The 26,607-nt window shown below is 42.8% G+C and overlaps 1 protein-coding gene across 1 annotated transcript in view; it reads left to right on the forward strand.

Annotated features, from left to right (window-relative positions):
* ABCA1 (ATP-binding cassette, sub-family A (ABC1), member 1) overlaps window positions 1-26,607 on the forward strand; it is a 117,162-nt gene that overhangs the window by 25,131 nt on the left and 65,424 nt on the right. The window contains exons 3-5 of the mRNA XM_004677462.2: window positions 3,730-3,823; window positions 7,510-7,651; window positions 9,144-9,262. Coding sequence (XP_004677519.1) covers window positions 3,730-3,823; window positions 7,510-7,651; window positions 9,144-9,262 — 355 coding nt within the window. The remainder of the gene's footprint in view (window positions 1-3,729; window positions 3,824-7,509; window positions 7,652-9,143; window positions 9,263-26,607) is intronic.

Below are 26,607 nucleotides of genomic sequence, written 5' to 3' on the forward strand. Positions count from 1 at the left end.
TAAAGCATCAGTCTTATTTCATAGTTGTTTATGAGGACTTGTGTGAAGGAAAAATGCTAGCTTACAGGTGGGGGAGAGATCTGATTTTGATGATGACAGCAGATGACATTACTGGTAGAAGTTGAATTAGAGTTCTGGAAGGAGGCTATTACGCAGTGATACTTAGAACACCCTTATAAATTTAGAAGGTGGATTCTATTTTCAGTACCAGAAATAATTTTAGAGGCCCAGAGTAAAAGGGTGTAGATTAAATTTTGTCTCTCAGAATTCTCTGGTTTAGGTGTTATGAGCCTTGAAGGCAGGCTCTTCATTCTTTTATATTAGTGTCTCAGCTTAGGAAGGGCTTTGAATGGATCAAGAATTTAGATTCTTGGCGTCATTAAGAAGAGAACATAAGGAGGATACTTGGGTGTATTTGGCAAAGAGCCAAAATCTACACATTGGACAGACTTTGAATTCTGGCTCTGCCATTTACTAACCTTTATTCTTGTACAATTTATTAATAACTCTGATTTTCAACTTCCTCATATTTAAAATGGGCCTTATAATAACAGGGTTATTTGAAGAAAAATGTGTATATGGAAAACATTTAGAACACTGATCTATAGAAAGACTTATTTAAGTGTTAATCATTATTGTCAATCTTTATCTTATTTATTTTCCTGATCTGCTTGTATCCACTTACTGCAACTGCTGAAAGAAATTTGTATAATTTTTTGGGGTGCCCTCTGTTAACAGATGTGAGGGCTGCAAGATGTATAGGATTTCTTTAGTTCACATCAGTGCCCAGAAGGACTAGCAAGTGTTTGGCTCTTTTTAAGTGGCCATTTCAAAAGATCATTGCCCCAAATTTACCTCTGTAAATTTGTGAGTGGCAGCAAGATGGGTATAAGAGCACAGAGGGCTTTCAGTGCTTTTACCAGGCTCTTGGTCATCACTGTCTGAAGCTTAACTTCTTCATTCCTGATGTGGTAGTACTATGACTTATCTCCCGGAGTTATTGTGAGAATTATGTTACAAGTGAAATCAGTAAAATCTCTGGCACACAGTAGGTGCTCAGCATTGGCTGTAACTATTGTACATCTAAATCTGTTACAAATCTACAGGTCTTGGGTTTACTTATCTCTTTGGAACATATTGATGTTTGGGCTCCCACTAGGTGGGGGCCATTTTATACCTGGGTCATGAAGGTAGCATGTCAAGAAGAATTTCATGAGGCCTCCAGAGCTGGACAGAATTGGCTGTTAAGCTCAGTCCTGCCTCAGACTAGCTGTGTGATTTCCCTTTCTTTGAGTTTAACTTTGCTGATAAAGGCTGGAGTAATAAGGTTCTTTTGTCACAGGGTTGTTCTGAGGATTAAATGAAATAATCCATACATAAGTGTTTACTACATATTAGACTCTAAGGAAATGATATTTACTCTTTATCCTAAAAATACAAATGGTAGCTTCAGAGCTCCATTCTTATTGACTGTTTATCTTCCCTTATATGCTTCATTTAATTTTGCTTTTTTTTCTGAGTTCATTTTTCTTTTCTGAATGTATTCATTGTCATACTATCTTTAAAAGTTTTATTCCTGTCTCTTATATTTTTTAGTAATTTAGATATAAGTTTGGAATGCATGTAATTTTGCTTTCTGCTTTTATCACTTAATATTAGATGGTTAATAATGAATGTCTGGATTTTATTGCATAACGTTGACTACATGTACCTTAATTTAATATTTTTTTCTATTGCCATGCAATTATGTTGTTTTCAATATTTTGCAATCAAAGTGTTTGAATAAATGTAGCTTTTTAAGATTTTTAAATGTAATCCCATAGGATGAATTCTACGGGTAGTATTTGTCCAAAGGGGGTAAACCTTTTATAAGTGTGGCCAAATTGCTTTAAAGAAGGATTCAACTGAATTATTTTTCTTTCTTCATTATTTTACCAATTTCAGGCCATTTTCATTCAATTAGCATTTCTTAAGCCCTTATCATGTGGCAGGCTTAGTAAGAAGAAAATGACCATAGGGGAGAAATATGAATATATATTGGTGCCAAGTGCTGATAAAGGCCATAAATGTGTGAGTATCTGGGGAACACTAACAGGGAGTGCCTGCTCAACAGATAGAAGAGCCCAGTGCCATTTGACAGGATGGAGATGTCGATGTGTGTTGCCTCTTAGGGATTATTACAGGAATAGTTAGTTAGACCAGCCCTGTCTTTGGTCTTGGAGACCCCATGATCAACATGCTTTCTTTCAGAGAGGCACCCTGTATCTTTTTTCTCCCTGGTGTAATAGCTGCGTTTGGCAAACTATCCATCAGTTATATGTTGGCAGAGGTTTTTGTTCTATTAGAGAAGTAACATATGCTTGTTATGGAAAATTTAGAAAACATAAGAAATTACCTATGTCCTTCTATTCCCAAGGTATCCACTGTTAACTATCTTTGCATTTCTTTAAAAAAAATTTTTTTTTTGATTTGTTTAAAGTACCAAAAGACCAAGCAACAAATAACAAAAAAAGCAAAAACAGCCTGAAGCACCAACAATAGCAGAAAGGTTAAACTAATTATGGTCTTATACTGTGGAATATCAAATGACCCTTAAAATCCATATTTTAAGATAATAATCTTGTCATGAAAAACAGTCCCAGTATGACACACAAAAGTACATGTGCTGTATAACCTCAATTTTTTTAACATTTCTTTTTTTAAATTTACTTATGCATACAAGAACTGGGGTATATGCCATAGGTGCAGGAGCAGAAATATACTGCTGAGAGAACAGCAGGCCAGATGGCCTGGGATTAAACCCAGGTGAAGTGGCTGGCAATAACTTGAAAATGCCGTGCCTCTAGACCTGGATGCATGGTGAAGGATTTTGTACTGTCCCCAACTTTCTCCAGTCTCGGGTGCACATAGGTCATCAAATATGCATGCATTTCCATTGTCCCGTGAGCCCTCTTTTCAGGCCCATGGGGGCAACTTTTTGTGTACTTAAAGGAGTAGGGAAGGGTGAGGAGGTGGGTATATTAGATAAAAGGGATCAGTTGTGTGGTGGAGGATGGAAACTAAACTTCTAGTAGTGATCAAAATATAATATATATATATAAATATATATATAATGTCAAATTATAATGCTGTATATCTGAAACCTATAAAAATAAAAGGAACCTAAATAAAATATGTCGTATATAAAAATATAAAGACTTTTATAAAAGATTAAAAAAACAATAAAAATACAAATAAGAGGTAGCATATATTTAGATCATAGACTGCCTGGCCCTTTCCGTTCAACAAATGGTCATTACATCCTGACACTATGAATTGAACCCAGTATTGATACTGCAGTTAGGAAGCCAGTGAAAGAAACAGATGACTTGAGGACCTCAAGCTAATTCTATAAGGAATATGCACAGGTTACTGTAGAAACACAGTGGAAGGGTTTTAAATCAGGCTGAGATTTTACTAAAGGAAATTGTGTCTGGATAAGTCTTGAAGAATGAATGGAGGTGAGTCAGACAAGCAGGATGGGAAGTATCTTCCTTCTCTCCAGGAAAACAGTGATATAAGCAGAACTACAAACCAGTTTTCTTTTCACTTTTTTTAACTGTAGTGTTGAAGAAGGCTGGAAAAGTGATCGATTTCTTAACAAACTTTTCTTTGGGTTTTCCAAAGCCAAAGCATTCGGCAGCCACATTATGTTGACATTCATGATGCTCTGTCTTATTTCCTGTTCAGTGTCAGCTGTTGCTGGAAGTGGCCTGGCCTCTATTTATCTTCTTGATCCTGATCTCTGTCCGGCTGAGCTACCCTCCCTATGAACAACATGAATGTAAGTATCTGAGTATCCTGTGTGAGACTTTAACCACTGGCAAGCAAAATGCAGGCAATAGACCTGGGCTAAATTTGAACTTTTCAAAGACATATCTTCTGGTGCAAATGGTGTAAAACAGCAAATTGAAGCTTCCAGGTTTTTTTTGTTTTGTTTTTTTAATATAAACCATGAACTGAGGAAACTATTTTCAGTTCAAGTGAGTGGTGATAATAGTAACGATGAAATAGCAAACATCTGTTTCATGCATTGTATATAGTGAAAGTGAAACAACCTTACTGAAAGTTTAGAAAATGGTGATTAAAATTAAAAAAGCACCCTTTGCAGTGCCTTTACACCACTACCATCTATTCCTTGCCAGTCTTTCTCATTTGCATTATGTTTTTATTACACAGTTGAAAAACATGAAATGTATCATTTTAAGTAGGATTTGTATAGGACTCAGATTAACAAATATCATTTCATTTGATTCATAACAACCATGTATAATAGACTTTATTACTGATTTTATAATAGACCTTATCTTTGCTTTAATAATTTGATAAGTAAACTGTGGCTCAGAGAAGTGCCAGGGACTTGTTCAAGGTCACACATCTAGTAAGTGACAGATAAAGTTTAGGTCATCTGACTTCCAATCACGTGTTATGATAATAGCCTTACAGGAAGCATCAAGGTAAACTCGTGGCTAAGAACACAAACTCCAGATGTCAGTCTAGTTGGATTTTATTCCTGGCTTCAGTTATTACTAGGAATATCACCTAGGGCAAGTGAAGTAGCTTCTGAATACCTGAGTGTTATTGTCTTTATGAAAGGGGGATTGTAACACCCTATATGCTTGTCTTGAATGTGAGCTCACACTCACTTGGTTACTCACTGGATGATTGACATCATAGCAGTAGCTCCTGTGCTTCTGTAGGAGGTTTAGCTGTTGCTTTGCCCCGCTGATGTTTCCTACCTTTAAACATCCCTACTCACAACCGACCAGCCCCATAGATTTGCAGGATAGTATTCTCCATGGAAGAGAAGGGGCTAGAATCTTACCTTTTAATTGAGCTCTTGGTCTTGGTTCTTGTTTCCATCACTCTTATAGAAAGAACATAGCTGCAGTTATTTCCCTATTAATTTGCTAGTACACTTTTATAGTATTTAAGTTTAATAACAAAACCTCATGAGTGTTTTCCCAGACATGAATTTGTGATTTCACCAATAAGGAAAAAGTATAAAATAAAATCTGCACTCAATTTAGGAGGTAATTATGCTTTTGCTTTTAGAACCTGAAAGAGTTTTTGCCGATTGATAAACAAATGAATATTTGTTTACCTTAAGTTTATGTTTTAGGGAAGACTCAGCCATTTCATCTGTTAGGCTAGTCTCTCCCTGGAATGATCACACACAGGCAAGATAGTGTAGTAGAAATAGCACAGACTTTGGCATCACATAAAGTGGAGATTGGATCTTGGCTCTTAGTTCTGCCACTTGCCAAGTCTGTGATCTGGGGAAAGTTGTTAAATTTTAATTCAGATCCCTCTGAATCTAGACCATTGGTCTCAGAAATGCGGTCACTTTTCTATACAGATAGGAGGAAAAATAAGATTTTTGCTTCCATTTATGCATGTTTTGCAACCTTAACCTGTTTCCCCACCATCTACCGACCCAGTTGGAAGAGAATTTGAGGAGTATTTCCTCTGAGAACAAAGGCTTAGTATACAGTTCTTCCCCCTAAATCTTTTCTGTTGTGACCCAGAGTCTCTGAAGTCCTAATAAATTCCCTGGGTCCTGGGAATTTATGCTATTTGATTGTCATCCTGTGCAACCAAATGTCAAGTTCTCACGTGACTTTTGCTTGCAAATAAGGTGGAATACAGCATACATGGAAAGGTGTCTGCTTCACTCATTAAGGTATTTCCTCAGATACCTTTACCTCCCACTGCCCTGTGCTGTCTGGATGAACACTACCCTGTCCTTTGTGCCAGTATCTCCGGGAGGTTAAAGGGGAGAATCCCTTGGTCCTTCGAGTATTTGGTTGGGTTGCATAAATCTCTGCTGAATGAGGGGCAGATGACTTAGGCAAGGGACCATGTTTGATTTTCCGTGACCTTTTAACAGGGAGATAAAGAGGTTAACTGAGTAAATGTTCAAAAGGCCAGAGTCCTTGCAGAGGGTGGCTGCAGTGATCAGATCTTGTTACATCCTTGCTTTGGATGTTCCCTTTCTGCCTGGAAGTAGAAAGAGGGATGAAACCAGTATTGAAATACAGCTTGTAGCAGGTCTTGGGTGTGGGTTAACTTTTGATGAGATTCTGCAGGTGCATTTGCATAGAAATAAAAATCCAACTAAAACGGGTTCTGCTTTGGAGGAAGATGGCAGCTGCGAGATGGAAGGAGCATTCCTGGCTAGACAATAGCAAAGCAGCTACTATTGTAGTTTCACCACCACAGAGCCTCAGTAATCCAAACAGGCCTGTTCATTGAGCTGTGGGCTCTGCCAGGTATTCTGATACATGCTTTGCCTGTATGAATTTGTGGAATTCTCAACATAGCTCTGTGAAGTAGACCACATTTTTATAACTGTTTTTACAAATGAGGAAACGGGGGTTTAGGGATTCAGGGGCTTGACCAAAGTTGGTGCTTAGAGAGTTGCAGAAACTGGATGTGAATCCCAATTGGTGTTATGTCAAGGTCTGTGAAACCACCTGGGTCTTTGCCACCTTGAGACATAGTTTTATTGCTCTTTTAACTCTTTCTGGGTCACAGGTAGCCTTGGGAATATGATGAAAGCTGGAGGCTTGGTTTTCCTGTCCAGAGGAATTTGTATGTGCTTGGAACTCCAGTTAAGATTCTGGTTGGAGGAGAACATGTTGATCTTGATATTCATTACTTGCTCCTTTCCACGCTGACTGCCACACACCACACTGTGCCTTTGACACCAAGCACCAGCCCAACTCCACGCAGGCATCTTGCTTGTCAGAAGCTCTCCTGTATTGAAGGCAGAGGGCCTATTAGATGGACCTCATTGTTGAAATACAAGACAGCCACACCAGTGTAGCTTCACAGCTGACACCTGACCACAAGTCACTGGTCCAAGGAGCTTGTGAGCTGGCAGAGAGGTGAACCTAACATATGATTGGCTAACAGAGGACAGTACCAGGGACAGCTAGACTATAAAGGTGACTACAGATCTAAGGGAGGGGGCTTGGGTTGAGCTCAACCTGAGCTGCAGAGATGTGGGTTCTGCTCTCCATTTTGCTTATGGACTTCCTGAGTTCTATTTCTATGCAAAAGGCTGTGGTTTCTTTTTATTTTCTCATAGTTGCCTCTTTGTGGTGTGAAGCAGTTCAGTTAGGTGATCCCCAGGGCCTCTGTAGGTAAACTAAAGATGAACCAATGAGGATCAAGTCCTTGCTGTGCATCACCTACTTGATGTGTATGATCTCATCTGACCTTCTTGTCCCCTCTCCCAAGGTCGCTATCACGATTCCCATCCTACAGGTGATGTTGTGCAGGTGGGGGGCTGCTATCTGCTGCCAAGTTTCTAACTCGGGTGGTAGCAGGTCCCTGGGATATGGGAGATAGGACAGATTTAGAATGAAACAATGGTTCGTTAGCATCAATAGAGGTAAGATTCCTTCCTCTCAAGTCCCAAAATTGCATCAAAGAACTAATGTTTCTCGTGTTTTTCTTCAACAGGCCACTTTCCAAACAAAGCCATGCCCTCTGCAGGAACGCTTCCTTGGATTCAGGGAATTATCTGTAATGCCAATAACCCCTGCTTCCGTTATCCGACTCCTGGTGAGGCTCCTGGGGTTGTTGGAAACTTTAACAAATCCATGTAAGTACCAGATCAGGTTTTCTTTTCTTTTTTAAATATTTATTTATTTATGCATACAGAACTGAGGTACAGGCCAGAGGTGCAGGGGCAGTGAGAGAATTCACCAGAGACAGAGTGAGGAGCAGAACAGGCAGATTGACAAAGTACACTAATGAGAGGAGCAGCAGATGGGGCAGGAGAGGTCTGCCATGTCTTGTGGGTCACCTCCGGGGCTGGGGATTGAATTCACACTGTGGCTAGCTTGCAGTGCTGCGCTTTAACCCTCTGTGCCACCAGGGAGGGCCCAAGGTTTTCCAGCCCTAACTTGTCTATCTTAATATTTTCCTCCCTTCTCATCTGCTGGAGATTTACTAGTGGATGGACTTGTGTGAAGTTGCTTTGGTAAAGGTTTGTGTAGAAACATCAGAAGAACATGGGAGAAGAAAATTGCCACTAGCATTTAAGACTGTGGGGCCTTTGTTGTGTTGTAGAAGTAATGAGAAGTCACTCTAAGTGTGATTGGTAAATAGGCAGGAAGACAGCAACATGAGCTCCACCCAGTAACTAGTCATTTAACTAACAATTACTGTGGTTAGATGTCTAGTTTATGAGCTGGGGCTGTGTGTGTTTGTGTGTGTGTGGTGTGTGCTCACATGCATGTGCACAAAGGAAGGGCCTGCCCTCAAGCTGCTCAGATCAAGGCTGGGGCAGTCCTCACCTCCCTGCTCTGTCCTGTCCTACTGTGCTGTCTGTGCTGCCTGTGGGCCTTTCTTTTCTCTGGGTGTGAACTCCCTGGGGCCCAGGACAGTACTTTCTTTCCTTTTGCATTCCTGGCCAGACTTCAACACCAAAGTATAAGTATAGACTTAAATCACTGTTTGCCAAAGGAGACCTTGAATGCAAGGAACCATCCCATGAGTTGGAATGGACTAGAGGCTGTAGAAGATGTAGCAAGTCAGTTTTAAGGAGCTGCAGTTGGGGCAGGTAAGGCCAAGCATAATGTTTATGTACCTTAGGCATTAGCCTTCATGGGCCCCATCTTCCATGTAAAGTATTAAAGTTCTTAATTTATAATTGTGTTATTATAATGATGAATATACTCCAGTTTGGATTTATTCTCATAGATACAGGCATACATTCCTAATATATTCATTTTTAAAATTCTGACTTTAAAGGAAATTAAAACTTATTTTTGTGGTTTTCAGAGAGGATCCTGGGAGGCAGGCCCTAAGCCTACTATGTCTCATGGATACATTGGCCCTGGGGGTGTTTGTGCATTGAGTGTGTGTGTTAACAGTCAGCTGTGCGGATGCATGGTGAAAAGCATTAACAGTCAGGGTGGTGCATGGGTGGTAGGGAGCACAGGTACCAGTGACTCTGCTGTGGGAGCAGTTGGAACTGGCCAGAGCGGGCAGTGGAGGTCCTAGTGGCCAGGCTTTTGATGGGCACATCTTCAAACTGGAGAGGAAGTTGGCCTAACAAGGGCTTTTTTGTTTTCCTGTCCCTCCTGCAGTGTGTCTCGCCTCTTCTCAGATGCTCAGCGGCTTCTTTTATATAGTCAGAAAGACACAAGCATGAAGGATGTACAGAAAGTTTTGAGAACATTACAACAGATCGAGAATTCCAGATCAAGTAAGTGAAAACCTTCTATATGTCAGTTTATATAACTGAAATTGATCTGCATCGGGGAGATGATAGTCCAGTGGCCCTGGAATTGTTCCTTTAACTGCTCTGCACCAACTTTCCTTCTCAGTGGCTGGGCTGCAAGGCCTCTCTGCAGGAGCATTTGAGAAGAAACTAAGCAAGTTGGTTGCCTCAGACTATGATTGGCTGGCTTTTGAGGAAACAAGAAACATCACTAGAGAGGAATGGCACAGACTTCAGTTAGGGCCACTTGGGGGTGTGGGGTGCTGCCAGCTTGCTCTCTTTGGGGTTGGCCATAGTATTGCAATAAATAGACATTATTATAATGGGATACTTCTGTGCATTTAAGAGCAGTTAAATCTTCCGGTTCATGTGGATAAGAGAAAGTTAAGCATAGATTCCTAAAAGGAAAAGGCAATTCATCTTCCTCCCTAGTCATTTGATTTAGTCTGATGAGCATTTGAACTCTGATCTTTAAAAAGTGAATTTTTTACTTTTGATCTATAAGTATCCCGGCAATTTATTGCATGCCATTTAGAAGTGTCTAAAGAGCACGCAGTTTCCTGACCAAGGAACTGGCTGCAAAAGTCACAGAGCAACCTGTTGGCCATGGCCTAACAAGTGGGCAGCCCTCTCTGAAGGCAGTGATGGTGTGCATGGTATGTAGAGAATCTAAAAGCAATAAAGAAGCTGAGCAAAAGTCGATCTGGTTTTTATTATCACCATTCACTGGTGGTTCTAAACAATGTCAGTGATAAATTACAATTGCCGCTCCGCTGCTACTCCCAGAAAATACTTTTATTTCGTTTGGCGTTTTAGGATGCATGGGGGTGGGCTGGCCTTTGCTGAGGTATCTCCCAGCTCATGATTGATCCATTTGGCTAAAGAAGTAATGACAGAAAGTGCTGGAGTTTGAACCAGACTTGGGACTTTTTTTTTTTTTTTACTTGAAATTATTCTTATTTATTTATTTTAAAGATTCATTTATTTGTACATACAGAACTGAGGTACAGGCCAGAGGCTCAGGGGCCGCGAGAGGCTTCACCAGAGACAGAGTGGGGAATAGAACAGGCAGATCGACGAAGTACACTGCTGAGGGGAGCAGCGGGCGGGTCAGGAGAGGTCTGCCACGCCATGTGGTATCCTCCGGGGCAGGCGGGAATCAAACTCATGTGGAAGTGGCTTTAGCTTCTTAGTGCTGTGCTTTAACCCGCTGCACCACCAGGGAGGGCCCCAGACTTGGGACTTTTTATTGAGTGCATAGCATTATGCTTCCCTGGACAGGAAGTGAGGCAATGGGGCAATGTGGACCTGCTGACAAAGGGAGGCAAAACTGGGGTGGGGGCTGGCGCATAAGACATGTGACTTCACATTAGAGAGGGGTATGGTTGTGTGGGCAAAACTGGGGTGGGGGCTGGCGCATAAGACATGTGACTTCACATTAGAGAGGGGTATGGACTGTGGGATCAGCTTTGAGGAGCTTCCCACTGGGCCTTTCCTGGCCACATGTCCTGGCCATCTGGACACTGTTTCCTGGTCCTGTAGGTTCCTGGTCCTGCACATATGTGTTTGTCTGTTCCTGTCCAGGACACTGAGAGGTAGCAACCTCCAGTTAAAGTGTCAGTTCTTCCTGATCTGCTGGAGAGCCCTGGCCTGGTAGACCAGAGCCAGAACTGGGGTTATTTCTTCTAAGACAGAATCTGTTACCTTGATAAGGATTTATAACTTTCTAGCTTTGTGACTTTGTGAGTAATCATTTAGCCCCTTATAGGACTGCTGTGAGGAATCAATGAGATCACAACATTTAACTGCTTAAAACAGCATCTGGCACATATGGAGCACTTAGTGAATAAGAGCTGTGCTTATGTTGGGATGGTGATGTCTGATGCCAAGTCAGTTAACCTCTCTGTGCCTTAGTTCCTCAGCTACAAAATAATAAGTGACTTGCAATATAAAGCCTAACAGTGTCTGGCACATAGTAGCTGTCCGATAAGTGGGAGCCAATATTATTCGGTGACAGTGATCTATTTCTGAACATGGCTGTGCTCTTCTTCCTCTCAGCTCATGGCTGGAGAAATAACTGACTGATGGGGTGGGGGGGAAGATGTTGATCAGATTTTAGGTTTTAGTGGAAGTTGCCTTAGACACCACTGGTTTTCATTTTGGAGCAACAGGAAACTTGAATTAGCTTGGTGAAGAGAAGCCAAACCTGTGTTCAAATGCTTTCTCTGCACAGCTCTGAGGAGAGAAGGCCTCTTTTGATTTTGACTTTGTCATATCAATGCTTATTACACACTTCACTATTGATTCAGTACCTTTATCTTTCTGCCCTGAAGCCACTCTTAAATCTTTCTACCTTTTTTTGGCTTGTCTTGCAGCATGGAGCCAGTCTGTACTCTTGAGGAAAAATCACAGAAATGTTGCCACCCTTTAGAAAGGGATCAGTAACACTTTGCTGAATTTGATCTAGACAAATTTGATCTAGATCTGAAATCTAGACAGCTTGTCTAGATTTCAGAGGCTGGCATATGTCAGTGTTCATCCTGACTTGAATTTGTGTGTATGCTACCCCAGCTGACAGTGTGATGGGTTGGCACTTGGACTGGCACTTTCAGGACTGGATGGCACCTTGGAGCTGGTGTGGTTTGGAACCTTGCCTCATTAGTCTCTTCACCACACACCTACTTCCCATAATGGGGACTTACCTTCAAAGACACAGCAGCTCTGATGATCAGAAATCCTTACTAACCTGCTGTCCCTTCCAGATAGGATGTTTATTCTATTTCTCATGAGACTATTTAAAAACAAATCTTGTGTTTTATCCCCTCTATTCCCAAAGTCTCTGACTTCTCTAGGGTAAATATCCCTCCATTCTTCTTCTTGTATGTTCTGTCCCCTGATTTTAGCTGCTTCTCTGGTTGTTTTTAGTATGTCTGTATCTTTCTTGAAGTTTATTAAAAAAAGAAAGAAAGAAAGAAAGAAACACAGACCACAGTAGAAAGGGAATTTTGCCTCCTTTCTTCTGAGCACAGTATTCCTTTTCCTGCAACCTGAGATTACATTAGTGCTTTCTGGCATCCACGTCACACTGTTGACTCATATTCTATGTGCAGTCAACCAAAATTGCAGAATCTTTTAAATACAGTTTTGCCAGTTACATGTTCTACACTTTAAATTGTGCTGTTGGCTTTTTGAACCTAAATAGAAAATATCTCTTTTTTATTTTGCATTTTTAGCATCCTACTAAAACCATGTTAGAGTCTGATTTTGTCTTGTATTATATTGGCTGTGTCTTATTGTTCCCTGCCATGTAGGAATTTGATAAGTAGTTCTCTTTGTTCTCATTCAAGTCATTGATGATTGTGACATCAACGATTGAGGTTTGGGTCCACCTCTGGTCACTAGCTCTCAGGTTCCTGTAGATCTACCAAGATATGTTATCATCAGTGCTAAACCATTGGGCTCCTGCCTCTGTGGTCTGGTTGGAGGGTTTGTCCTGTTTTTCCTTCAGATTTGTACTTGCTAAATCTACTGGATTTAGATAATTTGTAGATATGGAGGTGTTTATTCAAACAACCCCTTCAAGTGTCATGGTTTCCTGTGCCTTTTTTTGTTTGTTTGTTTAAGATTTATTCATGCATACAAGAACTGTAGTACAAGATAGAAGTGTGGGAGGTGAGAGGAAGATTCACCAGAGACAGAGTGAGGAGCAGAACAGGCAGATGTACTGAAATATACTGCCGAGGGGAGCAGCGGGTAGGTCAGGAGAGCTCTACCATGCCATGTGGGTCTGTTCCCCAGTTGGGAGTCAAACTCGTACTACAGTGGCTTCAAATAGCTTCATAGTGCTGCACTTTAACCCATTGCACCACTAGGGAGGATTCCTGGGTCTTTTTTTATTTCCACATATTTGTTGATACATTAGAAGCCATCAACTGAGTTGATTGATTCAGTCATTTGACCAGTGTTTATTGAACACCTAATATGTGCCAACTACTGTTGCAGGTGCTGGTTCACATAGGTGTCCAGAATGATTCTTTGTTCATAAAGAATGTCTATTTTACAAAGGAATCTGATCCAGGTAGAAAAAGGGACTTTCCCAAATTTGCATAGTCAACAGAAGGGAATGCAGGGATTTGCACATAGCTAAACCTGTGCTGCATACAGTTTTCTTGCTATAGCGTTCTCTTGTGTGTTCTAATAATCTTCGAGCTGGAAAGGCCTTCAGTTTTAAGAATTTAATCATGGACCAGTGTAATTACATTTGAAACCATCCTAGTGAGAAACTCACATAGGAAGCCTTACTCAGGTGGGCTTACAAAATTTTTTCATCACTTAGACCTTTTTTTATTTTTTTGACATTTTATTATTTTCTTATTTGAATGGTGGCTAAATAATTGCTTGTGAGTCAGTGTGAGGAGAATTTGTTCTACTTAAGTCTGTATTGTGATTGCAACCCAGTGGAAATGTAAAAATTGCACAGATCTCAGAAAATCTGCAAAAGTTTTATATTTTTTTGTGAGATATAGCCTGGAAAGGATGACTGTCCCTTTGAGTGAGTTTTGTGTGGTATCTGAGATGATTTCAGGCAGCACATGTGTGGGGACCTTTAATCCATATTAAATCAAGTTCAAATTTCATAGTTATTGCTTAGAAGGATATTAAATAGGAAAAAATAAAGTTCATTTAAAGAAGGCATCCTTTGTAACACTAGTGAGAGTAGTTGGTTAAATGATTGAAGCTTGGGAAATGTTGGTGAAAGAAAGTGGAGCTTTGTATTACAATTCATTTCGAGAACAAATTCAAGCACTATCATTTATGATGAAACCTTGGGAATATTTTGATTTTTTTTCTGACCCCCAGTTTGTCTGAAAAATGGAGATTAACTGCCCTGAGGGTCATCGAGCATTAAATCAGATGCCATCTCTGGATGACGGATAGTGGGTCATAGCGCAGAGGTGACATACAATAAATCTGAATTGGTTTGCCTCTCCTTCTCTTTCTGGCTAACTGTTTGACCTTTGCCAATTTGTTCAAACTCTCTGGGGCCTCCATTTTCCTTCTCTCAAAATTGAGACTTTGCAGAACAACCTGACAATGTCTCCTCTTGGATACTTGATCTGTCCTTGCATGAGGCACAACTGGGACCACCCAGTGAAGTGAACTGTCCCTTAGCCTATGGCCTTTTGAGAACAGGACTGGCTCTTGCTTGTGGCTGTGTCTCAAGCAACACACACTAGCAGGAGCATGGTAAGCAGTCAGTGGATCTTTGTGGAATGAAGGTGAGAGAAAATAGCCATGTTTTTTCATTCTCAGAGGATCAAGTGAAAGTACTTTGAAAAGTGCAAAATCCTAGCACGTGTATTTGTGGAATTGATTCCCCTATGGGAATCCCAGTTAATAGGGCTCTAAATGAGTAATAATGACAGCAGCTCTTAAAACAGTATTGGCTTTCTTTCTTCCGTAAGGATTACCTTCCAGAACTTCACTGGAAGGGCTGCCATGAAGCCAGGGCCTAAAGTGGATTTACTGAGAAGCTCAAAAAAGTTTCACTTTCATAGTTCCTATGGTTCTATGTTCCAAGACCCTGGTGGCAATCTTAGCACTCAAAAGCTGCCAAAATAGGCTATTTTAAAATTTCTTTTTTAAGAGAGAATTCCCTCCCCCAAACTGTGTCAGCCTCTGGTCTCACAAACCTGTTCTGCCTCTGCCAGAGGCTCTGGGAAGACAGGAAGAAACCCTTCTTCTCAGCTCCTGTCTTCATTCTGCCCTTCAGCCTGCTGACTACCCCAGGTCACCTGCCCTCTTTGGTGAATCTGGCATTTTCATGTGGGCTGAGGAGCAGGCTGGTAAGAGCAAAGGTTCCTCCCTGGGGCTACGCATGTCAGAGCTGGACTAGAGAAGGTCCCTTTGCTTTCTTTGTCTTTTCTGCTTCCCCTTTAACTACTCGAGTGCATTGCTTTGTGAGATTAAACAGCCTCTTTATTTAGCCTCCTTCTTGCTGAACATTTCTGCTCATATATTCACTTTGCCCCAGTGCCTTGCTCTTTTTCCAAATCCTGTAATTTTGACTGCAGACTCTTCTTCATCTGTTATGGACCCGTTCTTGAGCTTGCACTTTAGATGTTGGCTAAGTCTTCCTACTTGACTGGAAGTTTGGGCAGTGCATATCCTGTGGCGGAAGCATCTTCCCTTCCTGGGCTGGGTCACCCTCACATCCCCTGTGAAGAAGTTTCCCAGCTCACTGCTTGTTTTCCATTTCCGTATTAGCCAAGACCTTTCCCTTTGCTGCAGCCCATGGCTTTTCCCTCAGCCTCACCATTGCTTGTTCTGACTGAGGGATAGTTAATTCCCAGGCTGAAGAGACACTTTGAAACTCTCTGGTATCAGCTGCTGTGGCCTCACTGGGATCTGTGGTGTGGCAGAACCCCACCTCCCCTGTGTATGGGGCTCAGCACCTTCCATCCTCAGTAAAGATGTTAGATCTCCAGGTTTGTAGTCTTGTCACAAATTATAGTCACACCAGTGCCTTTGAACAGAATCCCAGTGGGTGTTCAACGGGACTTCAGAAGGTCATTTTCTAGACTTGCTGAACTGGGCCAGGCCAAGTAGGTAGCACAGTTGAGGGATGGCGTTAGGCTTTACCTTGGGGCTGCCGTATCGTATGTTCTGGGGATCCATATTCTGAATTCCAGGTAAGTGGCACTCCTCCTTAGACTTGTGCCTGCTGAAGCTGGGTAATGAACCCATACAAGACCTCTCCCAGTGAGAGGTTTAGCAGCTTCTGAAATAACTTCTGTCTAGGATCGAGCCTTCTGATGCTTATGAGAACGTTGCCAGGAAAGAACAAGGAGGAACTTTGGGCATTTCTCACTGGGCTAGAGCTGTCCCGCTGGGTGATATCCCACATTGTTGAGGTCAAGAGTTGGCAAGGGGAGGGCTGGAGGAGAGAGCCAGGGTAGTGCTGCATACATACTGACATCCTCACTTGGGTCTGGAGCTTTTCCATCCTTTCTGCTGGATTGTTGGGTGTCATTTTCAATATAGTCATAGTACAGATCTGGCTTGTTTGGCCCTGCAAAGCTGGCCTTTTCGATGAAACTCTGACCAAGACTTTTGTGGAATAAATCCTGAGGATATGCTGGCCTTTACTTCAGGAGAAGGGACATCACTTTCTGACTGCTGGATTTATTGTTAATACCAAGAACTTACTATTTGGACCTTTGAATCGGTTTTGATCTTTGAAATTTAAAAAGATATGACCCTCAGCACACAGGGCAGGCTTGGTGACATGGGAAAGGAGTGGGGGCATTTAGGGAGGTTAGGGAAGCGGATGTAAAATTATCGGCTTGTAAACATCCATGGTGTGGTACAATTTAGTGTTGAGAGAACAGACTTGGCAGCCAGACTGCCTTGGTTCAAATTTCAGCCCTGCTGCTGACCAGCTGTGTGACCTTAGATAATTCCATAGCATCTTTATGTCTATTTCCTCAAAACGAAGATGATAAGGCTCTCTACGAGATGTTTTGGGAGATAAATGAGCTAGTAAGGGCAAAGCATTTAGTGTAGCATATGGTACATATTAAGTACCAGGCTTGCTGTACTTTTAGTTTGCTGTACAGCCATCATGTGCACCAGGGAATTCGTTCCTTTTTATGCACATAAGGAGCTGAAGTTGAGAGAAGCTAAGTAACTTGCTTGAGGATGCGCAGCTGGCAAGGGGCAGGCATTGGTCGTAGAATTCTAGTTTTTCATACCATCAGCACATCTGAAAGAGAACAGGCCAGGGTAGCCAGAAACTTTCCCAAGGTCAGAGGGCATTGGGTATGGATGGGCCGGAATCAAGAAGAGCCAGACTTCAACTTCCCAACTTTACGGTTAACAGACACGGGTGGACTGTTCCCCAAGTCCTGACAAGAAAGAACATCCTGTGACTCACAGCCACCCTCCTCCCCCCTCTGCCCCTCCTCCCACTTGGGCAGCTGCTGAGACTGAGGATGTAGCCCCAAACTTTGTTTCCTGTTCTTGTGGGGCCCCTGTGTATCATCTTGTTTGGAGATCAGATGACATATGTGTCAACCTGATGTCATCAAACTGGAAATTCCTTGAAATCTGTGCATGATTGCAGTGTGTGTTCTGTGTGCACTAATCAGGCTTTCTGATTTGGGGCTTTGGAGTACAGTATTTTGAATGTTTTTCCAGAGCTGTCAGTCCAGGTGGGGGGTTCCCATCCAGGGAAGGAGGCTGTCTCTAACTAGGCTGTATTCAGGGGGCTGTAAAGCTGCACTCCTGTGTTGAAATATTGCTTGAACTAAGTTGAATCAAAGGTCAATTTTATCTTGACAGGAATAGAAAGCACTATTGCACTCACTCACAGGACAGCACGTTCTTCAACCTAGTCAGATTGCCTTTGAAAAATTTGGATTGTTAAGAAAAGTGTTTCATGTCTCCTGCTTTTCCATCAGAATTATTTGCTGTGTGGGTGGCAAAGAACAATTTGGGAGTCTAGTTTGTTTCTCTCTGAAAGCTCCCCTCTTCTGGGCCTCTTACCACTGTGACTTTGAGACACAGAAGGGCACTCTTAGACTGACATTTTGTCCAACAGACTACTTTGTGCTGGGTAATGGCAGCATTTCACATTTGAATAGATCATTACATTCAGGGCTTACCATAGCGCCTGCAGTGTGGTGTTATTGTCCCTGTTATATTGAGGGGAAACTGAGGCTTGGAAGGGTTATATCTGTTGTCGAGGGTCACTAAGTAAAGCTGTGGGTCTGTGTGACCTCAAGGCTCAGCACCTTCCTGCCATTGATTCCATGTCATGTTGCCTAATTCCAATACCGGGAACCATGGGTGGCCTCACTTACATTGTCTGCAAAAATCACTGTAGAACATTATGAAAGTAATACCAATCATATCATGCTAATGCAGTGGAAAGGGTCGATGTTTTGGAACCAGATTTTATTCAAATTACCACTTGATTGTACTGTGATCTTGAGCAGGAAATGAACCTCCTTGAATCTGTTTCTTCATTTGAAAATGGGACTAATAATGCCTTTCTCGTAAACTTGTTTTAGGGATTTTAAAAAACGATAGTGTTTCTCATGCTAGGCAACTGTTACTCACCTTACTGTACCCTGGCAACTGTTAATTACTCGATCCACGAAGCACCAACTACCATGTTGTTGGACACATTTTGTTCGTCGTAGAAGTAAGAAAAATGAAGAATTTAGACATTATCTATATTAACAATTCTGGAAATTCCAGTTCTGGAAAAGAATCCCTTCTTAGACCCTAACTCACAAACTCATCTTCCTTTCCTTTCCTGGGTTCCTGGGCGTGGGCAGGCCCCTGAAGGCAGATTCTAATCTCATGCTTAGTGGTGTTAGGAGCATCTGGTCTCATCTGTAGTGAAGAACTGAGCACCTCAATAATTTTTTTCCCCTTCTTCATGCTCTTTTTGTCCTTGCTCTTTCTTTTTGATTAACTCTTCCTTGTTTCTGGACACTGGGTTTTCTCATACTTGTGACCTCTTCTCTGTGTTCTTTGCTTTTCTGAATGTCCTCTCCTACGTTTCTACCTCTCTGGCCTTTACAAAGGGTTCTCCACACAGTTTTCAGCTATTTTCTTGCTTTGTTCAACACTGACTCCACTTTGGGACCAGTGGTACCTCCTTAAGGTGACCTTTCATTTCCTTCTAAGCTTCCAGAGGTGATACAACTGTGCCTGCCATCCCCATGGCCTCAGGAGAGCTCCTGGCCAGTGTGGACAGGTCACCCTTACTGCCTGGAGTCATGGTCTCCACCAGCTCTTTGGGGACCTGGTTACCCTTCAGTTTATCAACTGCTGTGAGTCCTCGTTTCAGGGGCTATTGACCTCGCCTACCTTGCTTGCTTCTCCATGAGATGCAGGTGGAGCTGGGGAAAGAGTGTTCCTTTCACACCCTCTCTTTCAGCGATGACTGATACTGAAGTGCCATCGAGTTTTAGAGGTTCACAACTGTGCTTGCTGACTCCCCTTGGAAGGCAGGGGAGGGATGGAGCATCATCTATTTTGTTAAGATAGTTCCCTTCAGGAGATGGAGAAATATTGATACTTTGAGCCAAAGCACGAGTGGTTTGGGTTTTGTCTCCCCTTGGAAGCTTGTTGTACAAATGCAGTTTTCTACCACATGTAAAATATTTTAAGGAACACATGGTTCCCAAAGTTATGGTACTCCCATTGGTGTCTTGAGAACCTGGTTTGTCTTGAGAACCTTTCACATAATTGTCATCTGTGACTTTATTAACATATTTCAACTTGTTTAATTTTCAGCATATACTTTTTCTCTTGTCGTCTTGCTGAACAATTCCTTACACACTATTGACAGTAGTGTTTGCCTAGCCCATACCCCTAGTAAAGTAGACTCGTTTATGGAAAAAGGGACACTGAGAGCCTAAGTGACCTATCCAAGGCCACATATCTGGAAAATTCTGGAACTGAGATTTGAACCAGTTTAGCCAGATTCCAGATCTAAGATCTCTTAGGTGTGTTCTGGTATCCCTCATAAAGCTTTCACCATAGAGAAGGAAGCTTCTCCTGGGTTGGGGACCCCAGAACCAGATGAAGCTGAGGTTGTGTGTACACCAGGCTCCCAGCCTCTTACCTGCCATCAGGAGTTCCCCAAGGAGAAGCCAGGTCATCCTAATTTCCCCCCTTAAGACCAGAACCACTGGTTTTCCCAGAGAGGGTTTAGCCATCTCAGGGGAGCAGTCAGCAGCTGTCCTTGAAGAACAAGTAGAGCCATCAAGAAAACAAACCAAAACAAAAAAATACTTAGCAGATAACCTGAATGTGTTTGTTATTCGCCCTTTTGTAACAGAGAACTTTCAAGGTCTTGTTTATCCTTCAGGACAAGCTTAGGCTCAGTAAAACCTGGAGTTAGAGTTTGCCTCTGGGCCCCTCCAGGGCATCCCTGTATGAGAGACTAGGGCTTTGAGACCCTCCTGGGGTTCTTTGAAGCAGTTTCTGGGCCTTGGATGCTGACACGTTCTCTTTCTTCATTTCTTTTTTCTTTTGCCTCCTCCACCCTCTTCTCAAGCAGCTGATTGCTGTGGTTGCGTTTCATGTCGAACAAAAGCGACTACAGCGATCTTGAAACTTGAGCTGGGGACTGGAGGGCACTGACCGAGAGTAACCCCCACTGGCTCTCAGGCTCACTTGCTGAGGGCTGCTGAGGTCTTCCCTCCTCTGCCTCCCTGTCACCACCATCTCCTCCCTCCGCCTCCCTTCTTCCCCACCTCTTCTGCTGAGCTCAGGCAGGCTGGAGAGAAGGAACACTTAAGTGGCAAGAAAGCATTCCCAGCATGCAGGGTCTCTCCCCATCACACCCCTTTACTGACTATGGAAGCGACTCCTTAGCTTGGTCTGAGAAGCCTGGCCCAGAGGAGTGGCAGGAAAACAGGGTTTTGTCCTGTTCTTCCCAGCCCACAAAGACACATTTCGCTTGTTTTGTTCTTTAGACTCCAAGCTCCTGAATTGTTGTCCCCCCCCCCACCCCCCTTCCTTTGCTCCACCTACTGCTCTCAAAGCAAAGCTCTCAGGAAATGGATAGACACTGTTTGCTCCTCAGGCACAGTCGAACAGAATAAGTACTTTGGTTCCTATTGAAGCTATTGGGCAGGAAAGCTCTCTTGGCCTTTTTCTGCATAGTGACTTCTGTCTTCCTGCCAGCAGCAGGGACAAATGATTAATGTAGTGAGCAGCCTGCTCCCAACACCGCTGTGGTCTGTGGCAGCAGTTACAGCCTTAGCGACCTCTATAAACACCTGCGGCTGTCTGCTCTTTCCCTCTGCAGAGTGTGCTCACACTCTTGTTCTTAGTTTTCATAACAAGCTGTGGATGCTATTAGCCCTAGTTTATGTCTGAGGAAATGGAGGCCCAGAGAAATTGAGAAAAGATAATACAGCTAGGCAACAGCAGACTGGGACTTGAGTTCAGATCTCCTAATGTCATAACTAGTGATTTCGCCAGTGTCCCTTTCATTGCCATGAATAAGACCTCTGACTGAGATCATGTTCTCATCTACACATTTTTAAAAAGAGGTTTAGTTATTTTTGCATACAGAACTGGGGTACAGGCCAGAGGTGCAGGGGTGGTGAGAGCATTCACCAGAGAGAGTGGGGAGCAGAACATGTAGATCAAGGAAGTACACTGCTGAGGGTAGCAGCGGGTGGGTCAGGAGAGGCCTGCTGCACCATGTGGGTCACCTCTGGGGCTGGGGATCGAACTTGCACTGAAGCCGCTGCACCTAGCTTGCAGTGCTGTGTCCTAACCTGCTGCATCACCAGGGAGGGCCCCTCATCTACACATTTTACAGATAAGAAGATTGAATTCTCTCAACTCACTTGAGCAAACTTAAATGACTAAATGACTATTTTCCCACTCAATGTTCCCTATCTTGCCTCTAGTTACTGGTCTTTCTTACTGATCATCTTCCCTTTGTGCCCTTCTCGGAAGTCACTTTGTAATTGTGGTGATTTCCATTGATTCTCTCAAATCTAGGCTTTCTAGATATATTCTTCAGTGAAAGTCTAAAGAGATGTCAACTTCAACCTTTTCTTCACCTTACTGACAGTGTCAACAGAAAGAATTAACAATTGTCCCACTCGGTAACTTATTCAGGCAAATAATCACTCTCCCCTCCCACTCCTCACCAGCCAGGGACATACATCTCTCTCTCTCTCTCTCTCTCTCTCACACACACACACCTTAGATGATAAAGCCAACCTCAAATAGCTATGTCTATGTTACTTGTTTCAAAAGCTTATATTTTAGGGTGAAATTAGAAGTGGAGCTAATGAGGTCACCCTTTTCTGAGAATGATATGGTAGTAGTCATCCTTCAGTAAGCACTTGGCTTGCTGTCAGGCATTATTCTGGACCTTCAGGGACATTCTGTCACTTAACCCCCCCAGCTCAACCCAGTGACATACCTGTTATCCCCTTTTAGTCTATGATATTTCGCTACACTTTGTTTCCAGCTTCTACTCATTTGACTTTCTTCTTGACCTGGGCTGATGCAGCTGAACGGGCTCAGAGAAACTCTTGTTCCATCTTTACCTGGTTTGTTTTACTCTTCCCTAACCACAGCAGGGTAAATTTGCTTTCCTCTAATTGACTGATTCCTAGATCACCACATTTGATTAATTTACTCACCCATTTGTATTCATTAATTTCTTCTCCATGACAAGCAGTGCTGAGCTTTGGAATCACAAAGTCTGTGCCCTCAGGGCACTTTTGTTCTTCTAGGGAGACAGATGTAGCTGAGAGAATTGCACCCCCATCTGTGCCATATTGGAAGGAAACACAGGATGCTCTCAGGGCACAGAGGAGGTCCACCTAACTTGGCTTGATGTGGCTTAAAGGTGGGAAAATCAGGGTGGTCTTCCTGGGGGAGATAGTTCCTGGGCCAAATCATAAAGAAGGGGCAGGCTAAGAGGATAAGGGCTGTTTCAGACATTTGACCTCCTCAACATCATGAAGAAACAGATCAGAGACATACCATTACCTTCTTCTGACTTTTAACCCCACTCCATGCTCTCTTCCCATCTTCCCCACATCTTAAGTTTTAAGGAATATTTTCTCTCTATTTATGTGCTTGTTGGTTTATTTATTCATCCAACATTTAAAGACAGCCTACTGTGTGCACAGCACTGTGACTGTAGAGTGTCCTGGCCCCTGTTCCATGGGAGGCCTTAACCTCATCTTGGAGACACTCCTCCATGAGCTGTCTTCCTACTCTCTCTTGTGTTTCTGATATGTCTCTTCCTCTCCCTGTTAGCCTTGGAAGTTCTGTGAGGGCAAGGGCTGGATCCTTCCCTTTTCTCTAGACTTTTTTATGGCCTACTGAGACTGAGTGGGGGGGGGGGGAAGAAACCTTTGTTAACAATCACAAACTTAGTGTCCTTTACTGAGCACCTCCTATGAGCCAGTTCCTTGTTCTTCATGCTTCTCATGCGGATAGCTAATCCTCACATCTACAAACTGCCTTCCTTTCCACTTAGGTGAGACAGCTTGGGCTCAGGAAGGCAAAATGAATTTCTCAAATCCATGTAGTTAATAAACAGCAGATCTTAACATCATCAAAAGTAGTTTCCTGGTGCCACATCCGTCACCTTTCCACCATATTGTTTCTGTTTCTACCATACTGTTTCCACTATTGTTTCTCAAATTTGACTGGAATCACTGGAAGAATTTTATAAGATTCCCATGCCTGTGTCTTAGACCTGGAGGTTTTGATGAGCTGTGGCAGCTGAGGTGAGTGTGTGGCCTGGGATTTGGGATTTTTGGAATGCTCCCTAGGGCAGTCTATGGGAGCCGAGGTTGAGAAGCAGCCACTACACCACACCACTTTTTTGTGCTCACACTGTCTGTAGCTGTTGGTGTGGGTGTGCAAATCTGCTTACATGTGTGGCGTCCATGTGACCAGAATGTGAGTTCTTTGTAGTTAGGGATCTTTGGTCCTCCCTGTTGCATCCCCACCCGCAACCTCATTATCCTGAGCATGTGTCCTGCAAGGGGTTGTTGACTTTAGCCAGCCTCTTGGTTCTTATGTCTCATCCAGGGGATTCAGTGATAGGAGGTTGGAGTTCGATCACATCCAGCTGTTCTCATCCTCAGAGCCTGTTGATGTAACAGAAGAATCTTATAAACATGCTGACCACTTGCTGGTCTAGGGTGTAGCTCATGACCTAGATTCATCACAAGTGCAACTCTGGAACTTCAGCAGCCCTGCCAGGAGGGAGGAGGCTGTTCTGTAGTAGGCCATCTGTGTGCGGTTCCGGCTTTTCATACTCAGGAGGAATTTGTGGCTCATCTGGGTCAGTTCATGTGTATATTCTATTCTTCCCAGGGTCCCCAGAAGTCCTTAACTTGCCCTTATTTTATTGATAAGGCAGTGGGCACACACTCGGTGAAATGACTTGGCAAATAAACTGACACAGGGCACAGGTGAGCAGCACACTCAGCGTGGTGGTATTGTTGACTGCTGTGGTCGGTGTCTGGCTTTTCACGCAGGCCTCAGTTGTAACCACCAGCTTTCCTACCTTCTTCTTGTTTACCCTTATCATGGGGGTTCCGGTACACCTACCTAGGTTGTTACTCTGTGTCCTTGAGATTATAGTACTAGCCACCAGGAGTCCTGTGGGGTGCTGACGGGGATTGTACTGATGACACTGGACCCCTCTTGAATCTGCTCAGCTAAGAGGAAATCTTCCCAACCCTAATCCCATCTCCTAGTATTTATTCTTTAGCCATCATTCACTGACTAATGATTCTTTGCCAGGCTCTACTCTGAACACTGGGATATAGAAACAAAGCACAATTTGTCTAACATATAATTATGTAAGGCGCAGTCTAGTAGAGATAATAAGCCAGTTAAAAAATATTCCTAAAAGTAGGAACCCCTGCATTGGAAATATAAAAGATGCTTACTAAAATATAGATTTTGAGCCATACTGAAGATGCACTATTTGAGGATCTATGGGGATTAGAGCCAAGAAACCCAGAGCTGAATTGCTGCAAGTTCCTTCAAGTGAATCTTGGGTACTCTGAGATTTGAAAACTAGAGAAATGAGGCCAGTGTCATCAGTATGGGGTCGTATATGATGGAGGACACCAGGTTCTGAGGAGGGACACTATCTGCACTCAGGAAGAGCCTGAAGATGTCGTGAGGAGGAACATGAGCAAGCCAGATTAGGTGTGGCCAGTCATTTCTCTTGACCTGTGAGTCATGCTTAATTTATCCTTTTTGTAAGTCTCTATTAGTGGTTTGCTTAAGTGGAACATACCTGGAACGGGTAGCCTTAGTGAGCTTTTGGGGGCTTTTAGGCCCTTGATATCTGCACTTACTGTGTTGCCCCAGTGTTAACTCCTGTCCTCCCTAAGCCTCACACCCTAGCTCCACTTTTGATCAAACCTCTTTTACTTCAGTTACATGATTTGGGCTTGCAAGGTTTGCCCCCTAGAGGTGGGTTAGTGCTTGGGTCTGTGGGCCCAAGACCACCAATGTTGAGGGCTCAGCCCTATGGTCAGGACAAGCTGGTTTTCTCTTTAAGAAGTTGGGTTATTGAGGGGGTGGGCAGGAGAAGTGGACAGTGAAATGAAATAGGACAGGAAAGATGACAGAGTTTCAGAGGCAGGTGTCCCTACCAAGCATCTGATCAGAAACCTTTCATTTTGGAGATGAGGAAATTGAGGTTCAGAAAGATGATGTGGAACCCCTAAACGATACCACCAGGCACAACTTTCAATTAATTCTGGTGACTGAAATTCTGGATCTCTTACCAGTGGTTTTTTTTTTTTTTTTTGCTTCACTGTAACTGGAGCTTTTTAAATATACCTGGAAGGACTAAATTGAAAAGGATTCTTTATGAATCTTTCATCAATGAAATTATTTAGTAGGGTTAACTTTTAAGTATCTAAGCCTGTGTGTTTTCAATTTTTTTTAAATGTATTCATTGTATCATCTTTCATTTTTGTGCAATGTGTGGGTTCCCTGTGAAATTCCCACCATCACTGCACCCGTACACCATCACCGTGCTCCCTTGTGCTCTTTCTCCCCACTCCTGTCATTGCCTGGTGATTTTGATTTTTACTTTATGGTAGTTACTTTTTTTTTTCAGATCCCTTTTTTGTTTTCTCTATACTTCTCCTTAAGGTACAGCAGAGGTGGGCTGTGGGGTTCTGTATTGCATGTGCCATGTGATAAAAGTGGATTTATCAATGAAAGAGCTTTGATAGACACACTGTGCTATATGAGTGGTTCTCAAAGTGGGGGTCCCAGATGAGCAGTGTCTGAATCACCTGGAAGTTTGTTAGCAATCCACATTCTCCAGCCTCTTCCAAGGTCCACTGCATCAGAAACTCCATGCGGGGTCTGGTGATGTGGCTTAACAAGCCTGCAGTTGATTCTGATGCATACGCAAGTTGGAGATTCACCGCTCTGTATCAAAAAGAACTAGGCTTTAAGTCTCTCCAATTTTAGCAAGTGAGATAGTATCAGGGAGGCGAGAGCAGTGGGATCAGTGTCATGAATTTCAGGTGAGCAGGTGAGAAATCCTTTAATATTCAGCTTTTTCGCTTGAAAATCCCCACAAAGTTGTGCATGTGTATATAGTCATATTGCCTTATTTGAGTTGAGTAGCCATCCTGAGTGTGGGTCTATGAGTCTTCAGAGAGCAATTTTCTCTTGTCTTTTCTGATAAGGGAAAACTCCCTGAACTTTGTTTCTCTGTACTTATATTAAGCCAGAGCCTGCAGTTATAAAGCAGTTGAGAATGAGGCAATTAATAA

The sequence above is a fragment of the Condylura cristata genome, unplaced genomic scaffold, assembly GCF_000260355.1.
Source record: "Condylura cristata isolate star-nosed mole 26May11 unplaced genomic scaffold, ConCri1.0 scaffold00006, whole genome shotgun sequence".
Taxonomy (NCBI): domain Eukaryota; kingdom Metazoa; phylum Chordata; class Mammalia; order Eulipotyphla; family Talpidae; genus Condylura; species Condylura cristata.